We start from the raw sequence: 26022 nt of genomic DNA, 5'->3' as shown, positions 1-26022 counted from the left end.
GTAGTGCCCCAGTGAGTTGCTGCTAGTGGTTGACTGGCCTTACAGCAGGCAGCCACACACTAGCCTTCTCCTCCTTGACCCTCTGAGGTTTTTATAGTTTCCTTCTGCTCTGCAGTCCCATCCATGAGCCCCCCCACCCCCAACATTTGACCAGGCCCTTCCTGGGCCTTTAAAGCTCTGCTGGCCCTTCCTTTGCTCTTTGGTTCTTGGATGGAAAGGGCTGCCCTTGCTGCAGGGCCAGCTGCTGCCTGGCTCATTCACGTCCTAGGGCTGCCAAGTCCTGCAGCTAAACAGCTTGGGGTGGGGTTGCTGGGATGGAGAAATCTGGAGGGTTTCAGGTCTAAGACTACAATGGTGCAGTTAGATCTTAGATCTTATTTAGACTTGAAAGGGTCAAATGGAATTTAAGAATTGTAAGCTCGGACAAAGGGTTTCAGGTCTAAGACTACAATGGTGCAGTTAGATCTTAGATCTTATTTAGACTTGAAAGGGTCAAATGGAATTTAAGAATTGTAAGCTCGGACATGAACTATAAAAGCCAGAGGGTCAGGGAGGAGAAAGGCAGATGGTGGCTGCCGACTGCAAGGCTCACTGGGGCACTACCCAGGCGGAGAATACCTGATACTCCAGGAAGATCCCTGAAGCGACGGGAACACCGTGGTGGAGGCGGAGGGGAGCCCTGGTCATGACAAACAGTTGTCCGCAAGCTTCACATGATACTGTATAATAATGAAGTTTAATTTTACCAAAAGCAAAGAAAACAAAGAGATATTTACCTGTGCAATAGCCCATTTCACCATAGGGCCACAGGCCAGCGACGCTCTGTTCACGATTTCGTAATTGTAACTGGGATTTGATAAGTAGTTCTTCTTCATCTTGTCCCGGATGGCATCACTGGAAAGGGGGGGGGAGGGAAGCAAAGAGTTTGAGGAACCGCACAAACAAGTTTGTGGAATCCTTCAGCATGCAGCTACCACCGAGACTATCCCGTCACCACGGTAGAGAACGCTAAGAAAACCCAAATACCTCATGTCTTCGATATTAAAGTTGACAATGCTGCTGATGAAATTATCTCTGAGAATAACTGGCCTGATCTTTTTCCAGTCATTTGTCTCTTCACCCAACAAGAGACAGATTGATTCTAAAGCCAGTTTTACTGCACCGGGCGGGTTGGCCATGGTTCTTACTTCAACAAGGTGCTGCTTCTTTATAGAGCTCACGGCTGGGAAGGGGGATGGAAAAGAGCATTCAGCATGCAAAAACACCAGGTACGAAGGCTGCCGCTGGGAACGGGAGAAAGGAAATTCAGTTCCAAGACCATCGGCGGGCTCTTTTTAAGGGTATGTGCTTTCGAGAGGCAAAGTCAGATATCTTTGTCAGGTAGTTGCCTCTTGAAAGCTAACACCTTTGCAATCTTGTGGGTCTTCAAGGTGCTCCTGGACTCAAATTTTGCCCTTCTGCTGCAGACCCAAATGGCTGCCCATTTGAAATTACTATCCTCTTTATATATATAATATCTCCCATGTTGTCTCGCAGAAGCCCTCACGAACAATTTCTTTCTTTTCCCAGCAGCAGCCGCTGAGTATTTGCCGTTATTCACCTGATCTCCTCAGCTGAAAAGTTTACAATGGTTGGGATGAAGTTTTCCCGCATAATGATGGAGCGTATCTGCTTCCAGTCAGTTGTGCTTTCGCCCAAGAGCAGGCAGATAGACTCTAGGGCCAGCTTCACTGCTGCAGGCGGGTTGGCCATAGAGCGGACCTCTACCAGGTGTTGCTTCTTTATTGATTTAACAGCTAGGCAGGAGCAAACCCCGATCAAACCAGGAGAGGAAAAGGACATTGATTTGGGAGAAAACAAGCAAACAGCAAGCCGATTAGAAAGTGTCGAGAGAAGGAAGATCCAAAAGATTTTAAAATTCCGCACAAATCAACTTAGCTCATTCGGAAGGGGAAAGAAAAAAATCAAATAACACTGTCTGACAGGTCATTCTTTCACTGACTGACTATCACAGCTGGCAAGGAAGAATGGAAAGTCCACAGATGGGTCACAAATTTGTTTGATTCTCGCTCTTCAGCAATTCCATTTCAAATATGCAAATGCTCAATTCACTTATGATTTTTTTCTGCAAGCATGCAAACAGCTCACAAACAGAAGCAGAAGTCATGCTCACTGCAGCAAAATCACTGATTTAGAATCAGTGATTCTAAAATAGGTCTTTTACAGTTTAAAGCCTTTGAATGTCTTTAAAAGGATCACAGTAAAAGTAAATTAATCAGCCACATGGCTTAGAAACATATTTTTTGAATGAGATTTTTTATTATTAAGACTTAAAGGCTTACAAACACAGAAAAGAAAAAAAAGAACACAGGAAGTACATTTAACAAAAAGGATCCTGATTTCACATGCACAGAGTATTGACCCATGAAGATATTTGAGATTGCAAATGCCTTAGCAGACCAGGTGCTCGGGAGCAGCAGCAGCAGCAGGAGCATTGCTTTCACATCCTGCATGTGCGCTCCCAAAGGCACCTGGTGGGCCACTGTGAGTAGCAGAGTGCTGGACTAGATGGACTCTGGTCTGATCCAGCAGGCTCTTTCTTATGTTCTTATATTATCACTTGCTCTCTAGTAACATATGTAAAATAATACTCAGTTGTTATTACTGATAAGTTTCCCATTTTTCTTTATTAAGTCTTATTTCTTGACAATCTTTTATTCCTCAAATCCACAAGTCATCAACTTTCCAAATTTTTTTTACCTCCAACTATCCAAACATTTAGATAAATCCTTTTCTCTAAATAACAAAGTGAATTTAAACATCTCAGCTAATTTACAATTCTGCCTAGAAACTTATTAGAGCAATATGAGCAACCGGTAGTGCCCTGAGAGAGCTGCATTAAGGTTCCAGCAGGACAGAACAACACTAAACATGAATAATTGAAAATATTACCCAAGAGAGTGAAGCTTAAATCAAAATACTGGTTGCTCAGGGCCTGTTAATACACGAGGTTATTGTCAAACTTCTATCAGGGTCTGCGTTAAGAGTGAGTTATTACTAAAACAGTTCATCATAAAACACAAACAGGCCCACTGTCTGCATAAGTCTGGACTGGACTCAGAGGGACCAGTTATACAGGTAACATTCACTTACCATTCTGAGCCTCAATGACTGCAGGCTCCACTTTGTCCAGATCTTCCTTCACACTCATCTGCTTGTCTGCAATGCCCTCTTGCTGTTTGTGCAACTGTTCTTGGATTTCTTGGCTCATCACCTACAAGCACGTTACAGAAGATGAGGATTGCTATGCCTGCTACTATGAGTTTAAAACAGCTGGCATGCGGTTGTGGGTTAATAGATTTTCGATGTGCCTGCCTGGCACTTTTCTGCCTCCTGCGCACGATCCTTCACCATCAACCAGCTTGTAAAAGTGCAGCGTTCTTGACTTCCAGCTCTTGGCTTTTTATTCTCAAGTCACGGCGCAATTCTTCTACCTGTGATGAACGACAGATGCTCGGTTACATCAACGTCCAGGAGAGTGTGACGCTGTAACAGTTACCAAGAATTGTGAAGCAAGTTGATGCTTCTTCAAGGTTCCTACCTGGTCAACCGTTTCCTTGATCTTCCTAAGACCAACGTTCAAATGCATTTGCTGCTCTTCCAGCTCACTCCTTTTTTCATTGAATAAATTGGCATAGTGGTTGATGAAGTCCAAATAATGGCGAGGGGTGATGGCCATTGTCCTGCCTCCTCTTTTGGCCAAGCGAGCGTTAGCCTGCCCGGGGAAACAGAACGTCAACTGTTCTAGGAGCACCGCTTTAGAAATCCTTCACAAAACTACAAACAAATATGGCTCCCTTGGACAAAATATACATCAAAACTTCATGATATACCTATTGCTCCAGTAGAATACTCTTCATTAAGTACCTTCATATACACCTATGTTTGACTGTATTGCTTTTTTCTTTTCTCTTAATGTTTCTGATATTATTAATTTGGCTTAGTATAATATTAATTGAAAAGTTACAATGAGATATAGATTGGAAATAACAATATGAGGGAATTGTTAAGGTTGTTAACAATTACTTGTTATAATATGAAATTAGAGAGGAAGTCAACTGGGGGAGGGCAGAGGGTGGGAAGAGAACAGACGTAACTTGCAGTTAAGAAGGGACATTAGGCTTTGGTTCTCTTTTTTTTAATGATTTGTAACTCTGACGGAAAATCTATGTATGGCATACTACGACTGTATTTTACATATACTGAATAAAGTCTATTAAAAAAAATTTCTTAAAGAAATCCTCTATGTTCCATTTTAGAAAGAGCAGTAAGCTATACTACTGCTTTTAAAGAATGCAAAATGATACAACCTGATCTGAGGAACAAACAACAAAAAGAGTGGAGGAAAACTCACCTGGTGAAGGGTCTGGTGAACAAACACGCAACTGTTTACAATAGCTTCCCTGTGTGATGGTGGCTGCGGCAGCTTATCGTACACCACTGGCATGTAGTCGGGCACAATGTAATTGGGCTTTTCAAGGTCCATTTTGCTGGTAAACTCTTTGCCCACTTGATAAAGGGCCTCAGTCGACCAGTCTCCAAACCAGTTCAAGACACACCTGGACCAGAAAAGGCAATCTGTGAATGGCCAGCCTCATATTTTGAAATTTAATTTAATTCATGAGTATCTGGACACCATGCAACTTTCCCCCACAAGCAAAAGAAATGGTTAAAAAGTTTGGCTGTGTTAAAGGCATGCAACTTATCTAAAATGGCAGCTCTTGTCTCAGTTATCCAAGTATTAAGAACATAAAAACATAAGAAAGAGCCTGCTGGATCAGGCCAGAGTCCATCTAGTCCAGCACTCTGCTACTCGCAGTGGCCCACCAGGAGCCTTTGGGAGCTCACATGCAGGATGTGAAAGCAATGGCCTGCTGCTGCTGCTGCTGCTGAGCGCCTGGCCTGCTAAGGCATTTGCAATCTCAGATCAATTCCATTAGAAACAAAAGGAACATTTTTTAAAAACAAAATTTGTTTGCAACTATTGACAGGGAGAATTCCCAAAGAAGTTACTGCTGCAACAGTTGCCAAAGAATTGAGCAGAGAGTGACTCTGCTCACTGTTGAATGTGCAGTCTATATTCGCTGCTAGAAAAGTTTATGCCAAAAAATATTTTTCGTTCTGGAAATTTCCAAAGCTGCACTCCATATGTACACTAGGAATCCTATCAGTGTGATGCACAAAGACCATGACAAGAAGCTTGTGTACCTGTTGAAGAGAGCTGGAGACGTGGCTGCCCGGTCTTTCAAGCCCTCAGATGATGGGTTCATGGTGAAGACAACGTGGAGATTGCGAATGACTTGGCTGGTGAACCATTTATACAGCTCTTCGTGCGAATCCAACATCAAGCCCTCTTTCTGAGCCCCTTCCTTACACTGAGTCATGAGAGTGGCGTATTCATCTCCTTCAAACAGACCTGGAACCTAATTGGAGGGAGACACAAGTTATCAAAGCTAATTGACACAGGTTTTTGTACTTATAAAAGTTTTTTGGAGAGGGGCTGCATCAAGGTGAATCTTCCGGGGGGGGGGCGGGGGGGGGGGAGATGGCAGATACTAAAGCCAAGGACAGAGATCTGGCCAAATGAAGCACAAGGGACATTAGAACCAGAGTCTCTGAAGTCAGTTCACAAGAGCAGGAGAAAGAAAGAGTGACTTTCTTTCCAAACGCTGATGGAATACAGCATTCACAGTAAAAGGGGACTTGGTCTCAGGTGGCAATGCTGGGGTACTTTGGCTCTGCCCCATGGCTTGTGGGGCTCCACAGGAACTGAACTTATCCCACATGCTATTTAATATCTACAGGAGGTCACTTGATGGGGTCATCAGGAGGCTTGATACCCAACTCTACCTTCTTCCCCCACCTAATTCCAAGGATGCTATTGATGTTCTGAACCTGAGCCTGGAGTCAGTAATGGGATGGATGAGGATGAACAAGCTGAAACTCAGGCCTGACAAGAGATTCCCTGGGTTAGCAGAAAAGCAGACCGGGGACTTGAAATCTCTCCTGTCTTGGATGGGGTTACGCTCCCCTTGAGCAGGCAGGTTCACAGTTTGGAAGTGCTGCCAGACACAGCGTCATCTTAGAAAATCAGGCGGCTGTGGAAGCTTGGAGAGCTTTTGGCTGGTGTCAGCTGCATCCATTCCTGGTTCAATCAAATCTACCCACAGTGTTCAATGCCTTAATTACATCTAGACTGGACTACTGCAGTGAGCTCTGTTTGGAGCTACCCTTGAAGAGTGTTCGGAAGCTGCAACTAGTGCAGAATGCTGTGGCTAGACAGCTGGTCGGGAGCATATGACCCTGATATTACAGGAATCACACTGGCTAGTGACCAGCTCCCAAGCCCAGTTCAAGGTTTTGCCCTTACAAACCATACATGGCTTGGGACCACAGTATCTGAAGGACTGGCTTCTTCTATAGGGAAGAGGCCCTCCTGACTGTCCCACCAATAAAAGAAGATTGTCTGGTGGGAGAGAGCCACGTTAGCGCCACAATTAACAGCCTCCCCAGAGAGGTGCACCAGGCTTCCTCACTGTCAATCATAGAATCATAGAGTTGGAAGAGACCACAAGGGCCATCAAGTCCTACCCCCTGAAATGCAGGAACACACAATAAAAGCACTCCCGACATATGCTGATCCAGCCTTTGTTTAAAAACCTCCAAAGAAGGAGACTCCACCACTCTCCGAGGCAGTGAATTCCACTGTCGAACAGCCCTGACGGTCAGGAAGTTCCCTATTCAAATCTTCAAGAGAGAATTTTATCTAGGTCTGGATTTCACTAATTTAGTTTTTATCTACTGGAAGTCTGAACTGGAGATTTTAAATTGTCCCTAGGTTAATTAATGGTTGTTATCATAGTTTTATTAATATTTCAAGCCACCTTCTGTTTTGCAAGGTAGAAAAGTGGTTAATGAACATTTTAAATAAATGTTTCAAGAAAATAAATAAAATTAGAACAGATAACATAATTGTGTGGCTGCAGATTAGCGGCGTAATCCATTTTCCATGTAATTTAATGGCAACGCTTCTGACAATTTGGATAGAACAATTTGTTCTTTCTTTTGTCATTTTTTAATTCAAATTTTGTAGTACCAGAAATCTAGCCTTTGGCTGACTCATAGTTACAAACAAAGTTACCTCTCCGTTGGCTAGAAGAGTATTCATTCTCTCAAGGAACCCAGAATCGAGTACATTTGATTCATCCATTATGAACGCTATTTTCTCATTCTTGCAGCCAGAGCGTCTCAACACTGTCCTTAGATCTTCGTCAAAGTCTTCTCCAGTATATTTTCTGTGCACCTAGGAACACCAGCTACGATAAATATCTTACAGCCTTCATGCGGCCTGCATAATTTAAGAAGGAATGCAAACTTTGTCTTTCTGGGGGGTTTGGAAAAGCGGGGTACACCAACCTTAATCTGATAGACGCTTAAGCCATTCATCCAAGCCACAAATCGTGAGAGAGTAGTCTTCCCAGCTCCGCTAACACCAATCAAAAGCAAGTGCCCCTGAGGCTGACGGAAGATCCTGAAAAAAGAGACAGAGGCTGACTCGTGCTCAATAATAAATTCCCTGTCTTTTTTCCCTATTCAAACATACGATCATTACTGGTATACAATACTGCTGAAGATGAATCCCAGGCAGTATTTGAGGTCTTTCTCATACATTCATTTACTTGCACCACACCCAGGATGAATGGCACCCCCTTTTAAAATGGATTTATTACTTACTAACGGAAATGCATCTAAATAATAAGCGTGTTGTACCTGTCAATTCGCAGCACATGATCTAAGACTTCATTGAACAAGACCAGTGGTACATCAAGCTCTTCTTCGTAGAAGACTTTCAGCCGGGCTTTTACATAATCTCTCAGCTCTTCCTGATCAACTGGGATGTAATCCTAGGAGACAGACCGGATAAGTAAATGCGGGTTCTCTCTCTTTCTAGGCATAAAACTCAAATAAGACAGTTTGAGCTGGAGCTGCTCTTGCCAATAATCATGCTCTGAGAGTCAAGAAGAGCTTCCTCTTCACAGCCAATGGTTAGCATTCAACATGGCACACCCACCCTCAGGCTTTTCCTGAGTCACGGGCAGCTATGGGTAGCAGCCTAACATTGCTTCCCAAAACAAAAGTGACACGCGAGAATATCAACCTCAATGATCAACAGAGATTTTCAAATGTAGGTCAAGCAAGCTGCTCTGGGATTGCTGGAGGAAGGATGGGTTAAAACATACTGGATAAATGGAGACCCCAATGTAAGCAAGATTTTGTGCATACCGGAAGCAGCGCAGAGCCTGCAAACAGCCCATTTGTTGCAACATATTAAGTATCCCCCTCCTCAGTTTTAATCAGCTGCCAAACTGAATCCCCCAATGGGGACAGAACCTGGGTGTGAACAAGTGAGGCAAAGCCACACACGTGCTGGCGAAGAAGACACCTGAAGTTCCACACAGGACAGCTTTTATCCCACATGGAATGTGGGCCAAAACAGGCACAACTCTACATTTGTCTATATTTTGAACTGATTGTGTAGAACCAAGAATCCTCCATGTGAAGAACCTCCAGTTACAAAACCAGACTGCAAACTTATTCCATGAACCTCATGCTACTGTAACCAAAATACTTGTAGCAGCTTCATGTCGGGATCCCCCACAGCTAAAATATTGACATGATGCTCTGTAGTGGGGACTGGAATTAGAAGAAGACCCCCCCCCCCAAGCAACAATCCTCCTGCCTCAAAGGACTCCCAGAAGAAAGGTTTCCAGCCAAAACTCCACAACCATGGCTGATGGCAGAGGTAAGAATATAAGAACAAGCCAGCTGGATCAGACCAGAGTCCATCTAGTCCAGCACTCTGCTACTTGCAGTGGCCCACCAGGTGCCTTTGGGAGCTCACAGGCAGGAGGTGAAAGCCATGGCCTTCTACTGCTGCTGCTGCTCCCGAGCACCTGGTCTGCTAAGGCATTTGCAATCTGAGATCAAAGAGGATCAAGATTGGTAGCCATAGATTGAAATCTGTCCAAGCCCTTTTTAAAGCTATCCAGGTTAGTGGCCATCACCACCTCCTGTGGCAGCATATTCCAAACACCAATCACACGTTGAGTGAAAAAATGTTTCCTTTTATTAGTCCCAATTCTTCCCCCCAGCATTTTCAATGTATGCCCCCTGGTTTTAGTATTGTGAGAAAGAGAAAAATTTCTCTCTGTCAATGATGCTATAGTTCTTGTATACCCAGTGGTGGGATCCAAAAATTTTAATAACAGGTTCCAATGGTGGTGGGATTCAAACAGTGGCGCCGCCGCGCACACACACCTCCAGTCCCTATTGGGCAGGGAGGTTGCTTTAGTAACCCCTTCTCGGCACTCAGAAAAAATGAGTAACCACTTCTAGAGAAGTGGAGAGAACTGGTTGGATCCCACCTCTGTGTATACCTCCTCTTTGGTTTAAACAGAAAACTGTCTGCAGCTGATGGTGCAATTCCTTTCCTAGGGCGTATCCATCTTTGTGTTCAGAAGCGGGATTTAAGAGTCACTCAGAGGGAAAGCATAGCTTTTCGGGAATGATCCGCTTTTCAACCCAGATAGTAATAAAGCAGGGCTCTTTCACATGTTTAGCCGTAAGCAAGCTGCAGAGATCACAACCATCATCTGCCTTTACCTTTGACAGCCAATTGCTGTACAGAATGGGCCTGCACATCGCTTTCTCTTTGTCTATGTTGGGGAAATGCTTCAGAGCCACCAAATCAATGTTTTCATCGGTCCAGCGTCTTTCATCGTCTTCCACAAGCCTAGGAAAGATGGAAGAGTGACAACAGTAACACATCTGCTAACAACAGTTGCATTTAGGGCTAACAACAGTTGCATTTAGGACCAACAACAATCTAACAATTGATACCAGTGTAACACCAGCACAGGCCAGGACTGAGCAGACTAAAGTTGGCTCCTCCCCTGGCCACACCATGGCCCACCCTGGTGGCACTGGGGGAAGCAGGGACCCTGGGATGCTGGCGAGGCATTCAGAATAGCATTCCAGTGCTCTGTGTGTGTGTGTGTGTGTGTGAGTGGTCGCACACCGGTGGGATCGGCCCTCCACCAGGGTAAGTGCCCCGAGGAGGGTGAATCCATTGGCGTGGTGGTGCGCTGCTCCCAAGAGCAGATTCCCTCCCCCTTTGGATAGGGCTCTTGATCACTTAAAACTGAATGTTAAATAGCTTTTGATGATTTGAAATGTTGAATCAGCCTCTGATTTCAGTTTCTTTCAAAAAGAAGAGATACTGAAGAATTCCATCACTCTAAAAGTAGCATCTAGGATCAGATTTCACTGATAACATCCTATTTTATGAGGCAAGTTTGCAGAACAATGCAATATAATTTCTTAGTTCATTAGATCATACTTGTGAAACAGATGGAATTGTCCACTACCAATGTCTTTTAAGAATATTATTATTATTATTATTATTATTATTATTATTATTATTATTATTATTATTATTATTATTATTGTCGAAGGCTTTCATGGCTGGAACCACTGGGGTGCTGTGTAGTTTCCGGGCTGTATGGCCGTGTTCTACCAGCATTCTCTCCTGAAACATCAGACGAAACGTCAGGAGAGAATGCTGCTAAGAATTTCTGAACCGCTGCTGTGAAGCTCTAACACCAATGTCAACCTTTTACTTAATAAACCGCTTTCCCCCAAAGAGCTCTAAAGAGCAGCCTACTTTTGACCAGGCACTGATAAACATAAGAAAAAATTAATTCATGGTAACATGCAGCCTTCTGCTCAGTAATTATGAATCCAAATGTCTAAACATGTTAGCGAATCTGTATTCGTCCCAGAGACTAAATAATCTTTTATTGGACCTACTTGATACAATACAAATACCAGAGGAGTTCTCTGCAACCTGAAAGCCCACATGCTAACAGGCTGCAATCCAAAAAAAGAGATTTTTTATTCCTGCAGACGTAACAGTTTGGTTGATGAAGCTTCACTCTATTTCACAGAACAGTGACAAGCTGAAAGAAAACATGCTGGGATTTCCACACTTCTACCTGTCCTGGAAGAGCCGCAAAGCTTCATGTGCCCAGATTCTAATAAGGCCTTCGACAGGTAACGTTTCCAATGGTCTCAGAGCTTCAAAGATACCTCTCACCCATCGAGTCATTTCACGGGGTGAATAGATATAGTGCGGCTGCGTGTCCTGCGTGAATCTTTCCTGAAGGACCAAAGCAAGTCAAGTTATGAGTACAAGTTAAAAGTACATTTCCAAATGAGCAGCTCTCGATGTAGCTACGATTAAGAATCTGAAAGGCTGCAGCAGCCAAGTTACCTGAGACATTGTATAGAACTCCACCATAGCAGCAGTGAGAGGCTCTGCGTAGGTGCGGAGAGACGGAATGAGCCTCAACATGGCCCGATTGAAAGTGCCATAGATCTGAGTGAGAGAAGCTGGCCCAGGGTAGTCCACGTACACAACTGGAATGTGGCGCAGGAATCTAGAGAGGAGTGCAAGAGATTAATCCCAGTCACACTCTGTAGTATTTTCTCCATTAGCCTGCGTATGCATAGTCTTAAATGTTATATAGTCCAGAAAAGTGGCCTCGTCAATAAAGGCACTAGCTCAGGGCCAAACTAGATAATACATCAGCCACGGATTGGACCTGTGGCCCCGTGATGTCTAGTGTGGCTGTCGTTGCAGTGTTGATGCTTCAGACAGGCTCCAAAATACTTTTGATGGCTTTTTTTTTTGCATCATACTTTGAATTTAGGGGAGGAACTGGGAACGACCTTCCTAGCTAGCTGGCTAGCAACAGCTGAATTCATAGGTACTTAAGGATTAGGGATTCCCACAAGCATGACGACCCTTTGGGCACAAGCAAGAGTCAAAGTATTCCCGTCCTTTGGAAACACAGACCAAAAGTCATATTTTGGCAGCTGGGTGATAGATGTTGGCAGAAAGAGACGAGACCTGCTTGGCCCTCAGAACCCCCCACTTTTTCTCACTGACTTCTGCTGTATTTCTTTTCTGTATTGTGAGGCGCTCTGTGTCAGTAAATAATGCAGTGTTTCAAACCGGCCTGGCATCATGCACCAAGGACAGTGACTTATTTGGTTTCTCGGCACAAGTGCAGCCCCTTTTTCACCGCTGCTGAAGGAGGATAATTTTCACGGCCTTTAATGATTTAAGGAAATGTTTATGGTGCCTCTCCAGGGAACCTGCTCAAGGTGCCTCACAAAATCAAAACAGTACAGAAAGGGATGTAAACTTTCTTCCGTTAAATACGGTAGCAAGTGTCAAGAAAGAATTCAATTGGTTTGCTGAAGGCCTAGAAAAAAACCCTTTTGACTTTCTCATGAACACAGAGAGTTCAAAAGCAGGTCTTAATAATTGGAAACGAGTGTACTATTTGAATCTTCAAGGTTGCAGGGCTTGTTAGGAGGCAAGGAGTCATCTTCATTAATTCCAACCAGCTGGAACTGGTCAGTTAGCCTAAACCACAAATTAGCTCTTCAATGTTAGCAGCTACTTTCCTTTTCTTTGTTCTCAGCTGTTGGAAATTTGCACATCTACTGAAGACATCTAGTACCTTTTGCCTGCAAGTATTTCTTTCTGGTATGCAGACTTGAGTTTTGTTGTTTTATTTGTGTAACTGTATTGCGCCTTGATTTTGTGTTCACTGTTATGTTTTAAACCGTTATGTTTTAAGCCTATGCTACCTTTTTCTTTTAATAACATTTAAAAAATATATATGGTGTCTGGAGTTCTGGTTTCACTTTCCTACCACTTCAAGGGCCAAGTCAGATTTTTGACAGCAATATACACATTTCAAAAGGTGCTGATTAGACTCATATGCTATAGCTCTTACTATAATAGTCCATTTGCAGTGTTAATTCTAGCTGCTTGGTAAAGCATGACAGTATGAATACAAGAAGCAGGTTCAAACCTCTAAACTTCATACAAGGAATGTTAAAAGAATCTGGCATTGGTATGTGCTGTATATGTAAACCTGTTACTGCAGACATATTACCTGTGTGAAAGAGGTTTTCTTCCAGGATCTGTTGGCGGGTTACATGCGCCAACAAACTGAATTCGCTCCAGTTTTACCCATGTCTGGTCTGATGTTCGGTAGAAGCCTCCATGCTCTACCATCTGGGGAAACAAAAAGGTTGGTTACAAGGGGAAGTCAATGGACATAAACAAAAGAGAGAGCTGAGCTCAAAATGCAACTCATACTAGCCTGTCTAATGAAGGAGATGACTCTCTGGGTGCCGTATTTATCCATATCTGGCAAGTTGATTTCATCACAGAAGAGCACCAGCCATTTCCCGAGCTGAACGGGAGCCAGCACCACACCATTAAATCGCAGCCCTGTACTATAATAGTGGTCAAAAGGTTTTCAAGAAGCTCACAAGGGGAGTGATAGCAGCTGGAGAGACCAGTCCCGACCACCTAAAATTGCAAGGGCACAAATTGAGGAAGCCAAAGGACAAGTTGAAACCCATATGTAACACTTCACCAGTGTAACATTTCAGTTGTGCATTCTGGTCTTCAATCATTTTTTTAAAAATATGCATTTCTTCCAGGAATGTGTCTGCCTCCTCGTGTAGAACTGGGAAAGCAAGATGTGCTTATGAAATCTGGACGCATATGGCTGTAAGCCTGTGCTTGAGAATGGGGGGGTGGGGGGGTGGGAAAGGAAGGGAGAAAACCTTCAGATATACAATCCAAGGCCCCTTCTGCACATGCAGAATAAGGCACTTTCAATGCATTTTGCAGCTGGATTTTACTGTGTGGAATAGCAAAATCCACTTGCAAACAATAGTGAAAGTGGATTGAAATTCTGCATGTGCGGAAGGGGCTCAGGTTTGCAGTGAAATAGCTACACAACAGCCTACACTAGGAAAAAATAGTCCTGAGGTTAAAGAGAAAGTCAGTGCGGTGCAGTGGTTAAAAGCAGCGGATTCTAATCTGGAGACCCAGGTTTGTTTCCACACTCCTCAACATGAAGCCTGCTGGGTGACCTGGGGTTAGTCACAGCTCTCTCCGAACTCTCTCAGCCTCACTTACCTCACAAGGTGTTTGTTGTGGAGAGGGGAAGGGAAAGGTGATTGTTAGCTGCTTTACAAGATTGCTTAAAGGTGATGAGGCAGGGGTATAAGAAACCAACTCCTTAGTCCTACCTCTTCTAAAAAAATCTGAGACTCCAGCTTAGAGTCGACAAAAGGCAGTAGTATGAGATACTTTATGGAAGATCAAGAATTTGTGTGAGCCCAGAGAGATTTTACTCTTTTTAAAAACAGAGGACCCCAGAGCTCTATTAAGCAACTTCTCACATTCCTCATTAAAAGAAAAAGAAAAATATTTGGCATTTGTATGACTGGCTATTGTCAGAGCAAAAAATTCAAAGGAACACTTCAAGGGCTAACTGGAAAAAAACCCACCTCTTTTACTATGTCTCAGTCAAATATATCAACTGTCTCTGGTTACTGGGGTGCAGTCCTGCTAAGATTTCCATCTAAGACCAGATGAGCTGGAGCCAGTGACATCCTCTGGGCCTTGTGCTGCTAGACTTGAGTTTTAATGATTACAAACATGCAAATCTATGCGCAAAGAGCTCCTTACCTCCATGTCAGGCAAAGCCCTGAGTGCACTGAAGAGAGTCATGGTCTTTCCAGAACCCGGCGGGCCACAGAGGACAAGGGGTTTGTGTTCAGCAAGCCACGTGTAGAGCAAGGCTTCGTGGCGGACAGTGTCCAGGGTGGGCACCACCACATCCGGAGCTGCAACTTTGTGAGTCTCAACTTCAATCTGTGGAACCTTTGATTGCCAGGGCACCCATTCACCGGTAATTGACACCTGCGGGGAAATGAAACGATCCATCACTGTCTGCTTCTGTTGGCAATCGCACACGCTGCTTTCAATCTGCTAACTTCAGGAGTCTAGAGCTGTGGTAGGTGGGAAGTACCCTAAGGGAAATTAAAAGTTAAGAGTGGAACACAACTGAATCAACATACACTGAAGAAAAGCTCTGAATAGTGTTGTTAGGTCACCGGAAGTATTTGTTGTGTTATACCACTAAATACCACTATCAGCATGGGGTAGTGGTTGGAATGCGTGACTCTAACATGGAGAGACCAGGTTTTGTTTCCCCACTCTTCAATTAGTGGTGGATTCTAATCCGATTGGTGTGTTTGTGTCCCCTACTCCTCCATAAACCTGCTGGGCCATCCTTAGAGCTCTAGTCCAAATCTCTCCAAACTCTCTCAGTCCCGCCTACCTCTCAAGTGTCTGGTGTGTGGAGAGGGCAATTTTAAGCCGCTCAGAGATTCCTTATGCTTGAGAAAAGCAGAATATACATATAAACTCTTCTTCTATCAGAGAAACAGATTTATACCCCTTCATGTTGGATGAATGGAGCTTTGACTCTCAGAAGCTTATACCCTGAAAATCTCCTTGTTTTCTAAGGTGCTACTGGAATCACATGTAACTGTTCAGACTGCATTAAATGTCTGAAGATAGGAATATAGTGCTCATAGACGGTTGATTACCTCGTAATCAATTATTGGGATATTTGGTGCTGTAGGCAGTGGCACGGTGGTGATTCTTCGGATGTATTCACCCAGTTCAGCTCTCATCTTCAGACGACTGTCTCCACAGAATGACCACAGAATCGCATAAACCAGATACCGCTGTGAAATACAAACCGAATCAGCAGATGCAGGAAACACACCATCGTATTAAAAAAACCCAGTGAAATTAACAAGTCCGGCCATCTTCAGTCCTTCTCCCCAGAACAACAAGAGGACTTTACCTGGATGTAGCGTTCAAGCTGATCTATCTGCATGGGGAAGTCCGGGTGGTTGGCATTGTACTCGCATCACATTAAACAAGCCTGGTGCAGCATATGGAAAAGAAGCGAGCGAGGCAAGCAGGCATGGCGTGTGAGATCCATGATGTGCTCCAACTTGAAGGCGTGTTCAAGTGCCTTTGTCACCAGCCCGTTCGACGTGAAGTAGGGCTGCATAATCGTAGCTGCGTCTCTCTGAATCTGTAGGCAAAATATTTCATTCGCTTTAGGCCGGAATAGTAGTAATGGGAGGAGGGAGTGGGAGAGGGCAAGCAGCCCATTTTAGCATGGGAGGCAGCCCATTTTACTACCATCTCAACCCCACCTGCAACAGTGGGAGGCGGCTTCCTCCCCTGTCTTCTTTGCCCTTAGCCTGCGCTGAGGCTTCTCCTCTACAACCCTAAGTCAGGAGGCGTGCTCCTCAGCCTGGCAAGGAAGTTGGTGAAAAAATCGTAGCCGGTTAGCTTAGAACATCTTCACTTTCAGACAAACCATACCGCATCCCTACGACACTGTGGCCCAGCGTGGCGTACTTCCAGATCCTGAACTTCCAAACATGATGCTTCCCTACAGAGAGCAGCAAGCAGACTTTTATTATTTATTATTTTTATTTTATTATTATTTATTCCTGTTGATGAGCTTCCTTTCCTACCACTGAAGGGGCTCAGAGCAGTTTATCATACATAAGACAAAGCAAATAGGTATAAACTACAAGAGATTACAAATCCAGATAATTCCTTAAATTCAATAAAATCAAGTAGACATAATAAGTTCCCACCCACAATTTAGTAGATGACGTCTGGTCCTACCCCCCGAAAGGGGACCAGAAAATGCCAGAATTAAAGGCAGATGATACCCTGAAAGTGACACGTGACCGGCACTTAAGGCTCTCTATCCAGTATTTGACAAGAATTCCCCCCTTCCACCCAGTCCTGGTTCCTGTACCCATTGAAGGCTTCTGTTGCCAACCACAGCTGTAAGGAAAATATAAGTCTCCTGTTTATTTTGCAGCCATTCATAGTGAGTTCTTCCTAATCCAACTGGGAAATGAGGGTCAGTGTGACAAAGGCACTATCATTCATAAAGTGTTCGGAAACACAGTGTGTGTAATGGATATAGACCGAAATGCTAACTAGGAACACATTTTCCTGGACAACACATACATGATAAAATGCTTGTGTGTGTTTATACATATTTTTCATAACTTATCCTACATTTCCACTATCTGCAGACCATGAGCCAATAAGCCCACTCATAATACCTCATAAACCTGGCCAGGAATTCCTGTGACTATAAAAAGGAAGTCAGTCTTACATTTGGTGGGAGGCTCAGACGCTCCCCGTTTGGCAGAGTCAGCAGCTTGTTGTCATCCAAAACAGAGTTCAAGTTCTCAACCCATTCAGGATCGACATCTCCATCAAAGATGATCCACTGGCGCTTCTGCAGCTCGCCTCTCACGTTGTCTATAATCCTAGATACGGGACAGAATGTAGCATAGATTGAATTTTACACATTCGACTCTTGGCCTGGCTCTCCAGAAATCGTCTATGCTCATGGTGGCGAACCCTGCTCCAATGAGGAATTAGGCCATGCTGGCAGGGGCTGATGGGAATTGTAGTCCATGAACATCTGCAGTGCCATAGGTTTGCCACCACTGGTTTATGCTAAGCCACTGCCTCAATTTCATCCCTCACCAACTCACTTTCTCAAGACATGCGTGAACAATCCATCGGTCCACTCTCTGGTGTTGGGATCCAGAGTGCCATACAGATGGTCTTTGCTGATTGCTTTGGGGTCAATGATGTGGGCGACGCCTTCCACACCCTCCAACCTCTCCAGGGCTTTCAGGAGCACTCTCCAAGCCATGCTCTTCCCACTTCCGGAAGGACCCACCATCATCAGACCATGGTTGATCTGAGTGATCTGGTAGAGTTGGAGAACCTGTGAGGGAAGGGGTGAGAAATTCAGACTCTCCCATGATTCCATCTTGATCTGGAACAGTGTTGTGAGAAAAAAACCACACCTTGTTAGTGCCAGCAAGCACAGCTGCAGCTTACCTTTTCGACCCACATTCCGCCAACGTCTTCTCCGTCACCGTACGTGAGGTACATTTCTTGACACACCTTCTTCAGTTCTTCCCTCAAGGCGGTCATTTCTCCACGATGATACTGAATGCCGGGGAACACGTCGGACAGGAGGCTGAACAGCAACGGGATGTCTTCTGCAACCAGTTTGGGTACCATGGTTTCACAGACGCTCTGGATCAGGATCTAGGCGGAAAAATATTAGATTTATTTCTAAGAATATATAAAAGGGGAAAACCAGGCAGCTTCCCCAACAATCCATCTGATCGGAGCGCAGGCACTTAGTACTTAAACACAGCCCTGCCTCAGCAGCACAGAACATAAAAACAAATGACAGCTTTGTGTCAAATTAAAATCAATAAAAGCTTTATGGGTAGTGTATTGTCAAAGGCTTTCATGGCCGGATTCAACTGGCTGTGGTGGGTTTTCTGGGCTGTGTGGCCATGGTCTGGTAGATCTTGTTCCTAACGTTTCGCCTGCATCTGTGGCTGGCATCTTCAGAGGTGTATCACAGAGGGAAGTCTGCCCCAGTGAGTAACTGTTCCCCAGTGTGTAACAGACTTCCCTCTGTGATACACCTCTGAGGGATCTCCAGCCACAGATGCAAATGAAAGCGATGGAACAAGATCTGAACCATTTCCACACAGCCAGGAAAACCCTAATAGTTATATGGATGTTTTCCTTTTAAGCAAGAAGCGCTTGTTGAGCAGGTTTCCAGAGAAGATATATTTCAGACAAACCATTGGCAGATTATGTGGTGGGCAGTATATCAAGCCCAATAAATAACAACAACAATTAACCCTCGTAACACAAAGGGATGAATTTTTGACAGGAATTCAAATGTCCTACTTCTAACACTGGCTGTTAGGTTACTAAAGGATACATTAAAGCAGCACAGAACAACGTGTCCCTCAGGGGTTCCCAATCTTTTTGAGCCTGTGGAATTCTGACACAGCACGGTCGGTGAAGCCACAAAAGGATAGCTGCAGCTTAACTTCAGTACCACAGTGTAGATCCTTGCGCTGTGGTAGCGGCTGGTTTTTTGTTTTTTTTTAATCTGCACGGCCAGATAAATCTCCAGTAGTCAATCAGAAGCCTTGCTAGGCAAAAGCCCTACCTGGACCTACCCGCTTCCTCAAAACACTTGGTGGGCTCCAGAAAAGGTTCTGGGGGACGTCATGGCACGCATGGGTACCAGGGCCCATGGTGTACCTGGATACACAGTGCGGTAATGGATCAAGGTAACACAAGGTCCTTTTCTGCATTAACAGTGCATAGCAATGTCAACAGAAACCGCAGTGGTTTCCTTACTATAACCCACGCTGTACCTCTTGTTCTGGCAAGTTCTCAGCAATCTCTCCTTCGTCAACCACTTCGCCCCGCTCTTCCTTCTCGCGTTTGATCTTCTGAATTCTCTCTCTTTCGTTACCAACTGACCGGTATCTTCAATTGCCCATAAGTAGTCGTAGTGGCTTTGAGAAGACAGCTGCTCATCACACAACCTAGGGAGTAAAAAGCGTTCATTCAAGTGTCATGAAATACATCTCAGTAAACAAGTCATACTGAATTCACTTTGCAGATCTACATTTCTAGGCACAGGTGTCAGGCTCGTGGCCTCCAGATGTTATGGACTGATTCCCATCATCCCCTGCCAGCATGATGCTGGCAGGGGATGATAGGGCTGTAGTCAACATCTGGAGAGACGCTTATTGACACCTATATTCTAGAGGTAACCAATATTAAAATGTACAGTGTGCTTTGATGAAGCTTCATATATAATAGCAGTCTTGATGAGTAGGCCTAATCTGAAAAAAATTATAAATAAGTGCCTTCAAAATGTTCTCAATCATGGGATACTCGAACTATGAGATGAGCTGGGGTGATGAGCTCTCGGCCACCCCCGGACAAACATGTTATTGAAAATGCGATCTTTTTGGCTAGCCATGCTGTCATTTTGTATGACTGTCTTCCTTTGAACTCTGCATTCTTCAACTCTAGCTTGTCTTCAAATATACAGCTTGCTCCATGAAACAAAGGCGAGAGCAAAGATGAATTTTCCAGACTTGATATCATTGGGACTGGCCATAATTCTGTTTTTGATTGTAATTTTTCAGCTGCTACTCTGCTCCACCTGCAGTTGCAGATGTCAGTGTGCATTAATTGCTTTGTTTTCTTTTTAAAAATAAAGCCAAAAATTTTTTTATGTCTTTTTGCGTGAGGTGTTTGATTCAGAACAAGAACCCCACGCACACTTTGCTCCTGGGTGAGCATTCAGGGGATCCTTGACATCGCTCCTACACATGAAGCCTCCGGGTGACCTTGGGCCAGTCACAGTTCTTTCTGAACTCTCTCAACCCCACCTACCTCACAAGATGTCTGCTGTGGGGAAAGGGAGGGAAAGGAGTTGCCTTGAGACTCCTTACAGGAGAGAAAGACAGGGTATAAATCCAAACTCTTCACCTACTATTATTATTATAGAAACACCTCTACCAACCATGACTGCTGCGAAGAACGGGACTATCTTGTTGGCAAGCACTTCAGCGGTCCGGAAGCCCTGAGAGTACAACATGACTTGGGCAATCAGCTGGCGGTCAGGCTTGGTCATGGCCAAGCTACGGAACAGCTTCTTCAAGTTGTCGGGGAGGTTTGATCTCCCGGCGTAGCCAGGGTTCATGGTGATGAAGATGGCCATGTCCGCGCTCACTTTTACTTGCTTGTTCAGCAGCTCGCAGGTAATGGGGGTAGAAGCTGAAAGCAAAAATTAGCCCATCAGCACGCTGGTCTTAGCAGTTTCTAATTTTTTAAAAAATAACAACAGCCCACGCTATCTACCATCAGCAATAGCGCAGTGCTGATAAATTAGGAGAACAATATGAATCTCCTGGAGGCAGGGGCAGATTCAAAAAAATGGTCTGGACGGATTGAAACGGGCCAACATGAAATGCAGATATGGGATCGTTGGCCTGGCCAACAACACTACATCGCGAAAGGGATCTAGGTCTTGCAGACCACAAGCTGAACATGAGTCAGCAGTGTGATATGGCAGCCAAGAAAGCCAATGCAATTCTGGGGTGAATCAATAGGAGTATAATGTCCAGATTGAGGGAAGTAATTGTACCACCTCTACTCTGCATTGGTCAGAACTCCCCTGGAGTACTGTGTACTAGCCCTAAACATTTCCATTTGCTGCACTATTGCTAACTTTTGCTTTTATTCCAGCTGTCTTCGGACTCCCAGAAAAACAGGACAGCGTCAAAAATGACAACATGGAAGCTGATAAAATAGGAGTTGCTTGCCATGCTACACTAGCATTGTCTAAAGTGTAGGGATGTGTACGCATCTATCTACAAGACACTGTTCTTTCCAGGACTTCAGAAAAAGCATGATTCACTTATATACCTCATCTCACACCCAGAGTTGACCTCACAATGAACACAAACCACACTGCAATACAGAACAGCTAATTTACGAGAGACGATAAATTACTGGGAGGGTAATGGTGTAGTGGTTAAGAGTGGTGGACTCTATCTGGAGAAACAGGTTCAATTCCCCACTCCTCCACATGAATCCTGCTGGGTGACCTTGGGCCAGTCACAGTTCTCTCAGAACTCCCTCAGCCCACATGGATGTAGGCAACAGCAAACCACCTCAGAATTTCTTTTGCCTTGGAAACTCTACGGGGTGGCCAAAAGGCAGCCGTGGCTTGACAGCACACGAACAGTGGGACTTCCACTGGACGGGGGGCACCTCCTCAGAGCAATGGAAGTTCCAATGTGGGGATGCACAGAAGACCAACGACGAACTACTAACGTGACACTCACGCACCCCTACCTTTGTCCAAGTTTGGATTGGAATGCTCCCGCAAGGCTTCTTGGATGCACTGAATCTGCTGAGAAACAGCCGACAGCATCCGCTCCTCAAGCCTGTTGAACTCGTCAAAGCAGCCCCAGGCGCCCACCTGGCAGAGACCCACGAAGATGCGGCCCATTGCCTGAAGGCGGGGAAAGGAAAAGACTCGTCATAAATGCTGAGAGGTCCTGAGCCATTAAGACAACGTACCAACATACGCTGTGTTCTTCTGGGAGGGTTGCTTTAAAAAGGGGGTGGGCTGCTTCTTAAAGAGGCAGAAACCTCTCTTGCTAAGTCAGTCATGTCATATGGTTCTTCACAGAATACCACTGTCTGAAGACACTGAGGGCACGCTACATTCAACCTTTGAAATAAGCACTGGCCAATTAACCGATTGCATTTTAATGTTTGAAACACTTGGGGGTGGAGACTAATTTCTTCTGCTTGTGCACATCTGCTTGAGCTCCAGGGAAGGATTTCTGCCAGTCCCCCCTTTCTCTGCAAACTCCTACGCTGCATCTCAACCAACTTCCCCCAGAGGGACAACCAATCCTCAGGGGCTGCATTTCAAGGAGCAGAACGAGATCTAAAGAGTACAAGGGTAGAGAGTTCTACTGCCTTTAAGACTCTTGAAGTTTGTACAGTCACACACCAAAAGAGCAGCGTTGTAGGGGAAAGCCTATAATGTACCTGGAAATCAAACGTTTCGTCACAGTTGAAAACAAGGACAAACCGGCCAAGCTGGTGCCCAAGAGCCTTGACAGATTCTGTTTTACCAGTTCCAGCAGGCCCTGTAAAAAACAGAAAAACACGTCACACAACGAAGAAAATCTTTTTCCACACTACGGTCACACACATCCATTATTGCTCATATCCTCATGTTTTCCTGTTTCAGCTTTGAAATGATCATAATTTTTACATGGGTGCTGTGGTATGTCTTCAAAGCAATGCCCAAGTGGAACTTAAAGTCTGGAAGTCTAAAATCGGTGAGCCACAGAGTATTCTGTTCCCCAAGTACAACAATCTTTGGGTGCCCTGTACTTGGCCAGAACAGAGAGGGAGACTCACAAGCAAGGTGTAACAATTTTAAAAAAGATTTATTGCTTAGAAGAATTGAGACCCTAACTCCTCCCAGGGTTGACTAATATAAGGTACTTGCTTGACAAAAACAACTTGAAGCTTGAGACTTTTTTCAACAGAGCTTCTTCAGAGAGTCCACTCTATCTGTACTTCCTCTGGATTCATCAATGTCGCTATCTAGTTCTACTCTCTGTTAACACCTTAACTTTGTGCTCTCTAGATTTTACACCTTAGTCTATACACCATAGACGTAACAGATAATGCAGCCTTCCAACTCCCTTGGCACCTTAGACTGACTGAGCTAAACAGGGGCATTGCTGGGTAATTAAAGAAGACTGCCTCTAGGGAGATTTCTTAAAGGACAGGGGTCACAACCTAAAATTCCCTCCCCTTCTAGATACTACAAAGGGAACTAAGAAGCCATGCCAGCTACAGGGGACAACTGAGACTTAATAAAAAATAGTAAGAGCTTCTCTGGGGCATAACTTTGGAGCATTCAGACAATTTTGAGACCTTGGGCCTACACCCAGCGGCAACCATATAGCCGGAGACCCTCCCAGCCTGGCCTCCAGCGCTTGAGTCATTGTCAGGTAGCAGCGATCAGTTAGTGGAGTTTGCACCAGTTTATCTTGTACGCCAAGGTATTCGAAACCATAGTTGAATTTGGCATTTGCCATCTGGATGGACAGCTGCTGCAACACATCTGTCTGCTTCGGGTCGAAGTAGAACCTCATCTGGCAGAGCCACTCAAAGGATTTGGAGTTGTCGATTCTGCTTCTGACCAGGGATCTCGTAACATCCCGTTGGTGCACCAGTTCAGTAATCTTTTGCAAAAGGGAAAGAAAAGCAGAAGGCAACCACGCTGTGTCAAACCATCTGCTGTTATTTAAGCAGGCACTACCCTGACCTGGTTGGTCCACGCTAACCTGATCTCATCAGCGCAACAATGAAGCAACATCAACCAAGGAAGGGAGACCACCTAGGAAATGGGGTTGCTGCACAAAGGCAAAACAGCGGCAAATCACTTCTCTTGCCTACGGGGGTCACTATAAATTTGGCTGTGACTTGACGGCACTTTCCAAGTAGGCACTGCCCAGTTAACCTTGAACAGGAAGTGCAATTTCTGGCCCAGGAAGGCTTCTTGAAGACTACAGGGCTTACCAGATGTTCCAGTTTCTTCCTGCGGAGAGGCGGCTGCTCCATCAACACAGAATCCGCAAGCACGTTCAAGGTGACCTCAACGTTGGCCAGCACAGACTGCAGAGGTGTACTGTCACCGCCGCCGCCCATGCCATTCAATGCGGACTCCACGTTCTCCGACCAGGCAATCTGTGCCGACAGGACAACAAGCTGGGCCTAGAGAGAGACAGACAGAGGTGAGGAATAAAAACAATACTGGGCTTTTGTGGAGGTTTCATCCTCCTTTCTGCCCTGAGACAAAGTCTCTTGAGAAGCTCCAGCAAGTGAAGATACCTGATATTTGTCAATCCAGGAGATGTAGGTGGTGGCGCTCGATGGGAATTACAAAGCTTACCCGAAGATTTGACCCTCGGTGACTGACTTCGACAAGCAGCTTTAGCGAAGTCCTCTCATTCTCGATAGCGTGAGCCACTCGTGATCTTAAGTGTTCCAGTATTGACGGAGTTTCAGGCTCTCAGGACCTAATGAACGACAAGAGTTTTGTTGATTTTTTCCCCCTTTAAGTTACTCCTTAAATGTATACGACAGTTGAGAAAAACCTGCCGTACCTCTTCGCCCTCCCGGGAAGAGATTCCCAGGACGACAGAGCTGTCCTCGTTCAGAATGATGCTGGACACCCCGGCAAACATCTTCTTGAAGTGTTTCTGCAGTTTGGCGACATTCTTGCTGTTCCCATTGATTTCAAACCGTCTTCATGTAGCAGTAAAACCAGAAAGCAAAGCTCACACTTTTAATAGGCAAAACACGCCACCGTGAAAAAATACAGTCACTGCATTCATGATATTCTTATGCTAGCCTGATCAAGTATACCAATGTTAGAAGACTGGGGCAACATTGTCATGCTATGTAATGTTGTAAGTAACATGCGTCTTTGTGCATAAGATGTTTTGCTTTGGCAAAGAGCATCACTGTATCAAAATATGACAGATGTCAAGAACTGCCTAAACGAGCAAAGCTTCAGTCTAAAGGTATGACATTCAGTTACCTTACATCTATACCGCTTCCCCAAAATGTAAAACCATCAAGATATTTGGGTGCTGTGTGGTTTCTGGGCTGTATGGCCGTGTTCTAGCAGCATTCTCTCCTGACGTTTCGCCTGCATCTGAAGATGCAACCACGAATGCAATGAAACGTCAAAAAGGAAAAGAAGGCCTCTGCTAAATGCAAACCATATTATCGACTCCACCACGACATAATGATTCCGGCCGTGAAAGCCTTCGACAATACATCAAGATATTTCTAGATTTTCAAAAAACAACAATATCAGTATAATTTTGATTTTCAAAAAAATCTATTTATTGTTATTTAAAACTCGTTAGCTGCCTTTCTACATTGTGGAACTTGAGGTAGATTATGATGTAAATTAAACATTTATAAAAACATATAAAAGTCCACAATTTTAGGAGAATGCACTGGAATGCCAAAACTTAATGGCAAAACATATTTAGTCAATGAGCCAGCACAGAAAAAGAGTTGGTTTTCTCTGCTGTGGAGAAAGAACTGGCATTAGCTTGATCGTAGCTGTATTAGTATGACCTCCTCTGTAAGTTTTGTACTGTGCTTTTAAAAATTTAATTGTCTCTGGTCTTTCTCCAGCTGGCCCGTCCTGGTGTTGAATGGTAATTGGCTGAAGGTCATTGCCCAGCTGGATTAAGTTGTTAAGTGAAAAATGTTAAGCCTTACATCTGATAAGTACAATTAAAACTCCCGTTTAACATCAGAGGAATTTGTTTCCTTTTCCTCCTTCTGGGGTTGGAGATACTAGAAGCTATGTTCTGATGGCTTGTTAGAATATAGCAGAGGAATTTTTTTACGCTTGCCTTATTCTGGATGTACTGAACAATAATGAAGAAGAAGAAGAAGGAGGAGGAGGAGGAGGAGGAGGAGTTTGGATTTAT

At 44.5% G+C, this 26022-nt stretch overlaps 1 protein-coding gene across 1 annotated transcript in view; it reads right to left on the bottom strand.

Annotated features, from left to right (window-relative positions):
- The window catches only part of DYNC1H1 (dynein cytoplasmic 1 heavy chain 1), a 75878-nt gene that overhangs the window by 22736 nt on the left and 27120 nt on the right, over positions 1–26022 (bottom strand). Inside the window, 33 exon segments of the mRNA XM_048484636.1 lie at positions 777–894; positions 1601–1796; positions 3154–3274; positions 3376–3419; positions 3422–3494; positions 3602–3775; positions 4415–4619; positions 5269–5483; positions 7202–7363; positions 7477–7591; positions 7831–7964; positions 9724–9853; positions 11115–11278; positions 11393–11558; positions 13092–13213; positions 13302–13462; positions 13465–13513; positions 14687–14920; positions 15613–15753; positions 15876–16112; positions 16237–16311; positions 17226–17382; positions 17614–17852; positions 17969–18181; positions 19324–19433; positions 19436–19500; positions 20503–20743; positions 21827–21986; positions 22535–22635; positions 23451–23748; positions 24086–24280; positions 24398–24543; positions 24633–24845. Of these exon segments, the coding sequence (XP_048340593.1) occupies positions 777–894; positions 1601–1796; positions 3154–3274; positions 3376–3419; positions 3422–3494; positions 3602–3775; positions 4415–4619; positions 5269–5483; positions 7202–7363; positions 7477–7591; positions 7831–7964; positions 9724–9853; positions 11115–11278; positions 11393–11558; positions 13092–13213; positions 13302–13462; positions 13465–13513; positions 14687–14920; positions 15613–15753; positions 15876–16112; positions 16237–16311; positions 17226–17382; positions 17614–17852; positions 17969–18181; positions 19324–19433; positions 19436–19500; positions 20503–20743; positions 21827–21986; positions 22535–22635; positions 23451–23748; positions 24086–24280; positions 24398–24543; positions 24633–24845 (5174 nt within the window).

The sequence above is a fragment of the Sphaerodactylus townsendi genome, linkage group LG02 (assembly GCF_021028975.2).
Source record: "Sphaerodactylus townsendi isolate TG3544 linkage group LG02, MPM_Stown_v2.3, whole genome shotgun sequence".
In the NCBI taxonomy this organism is placed as follows: Eukaryota; Metazoa; Chordata; class Lepidosauria; order Squamata; family Sphaerodactylidae; genus Sphaerodactylus; species Sphaerodactylus townsendi.
This window is presented reverse-complemented; position numbering and strand designations above follow the sequence as displayed.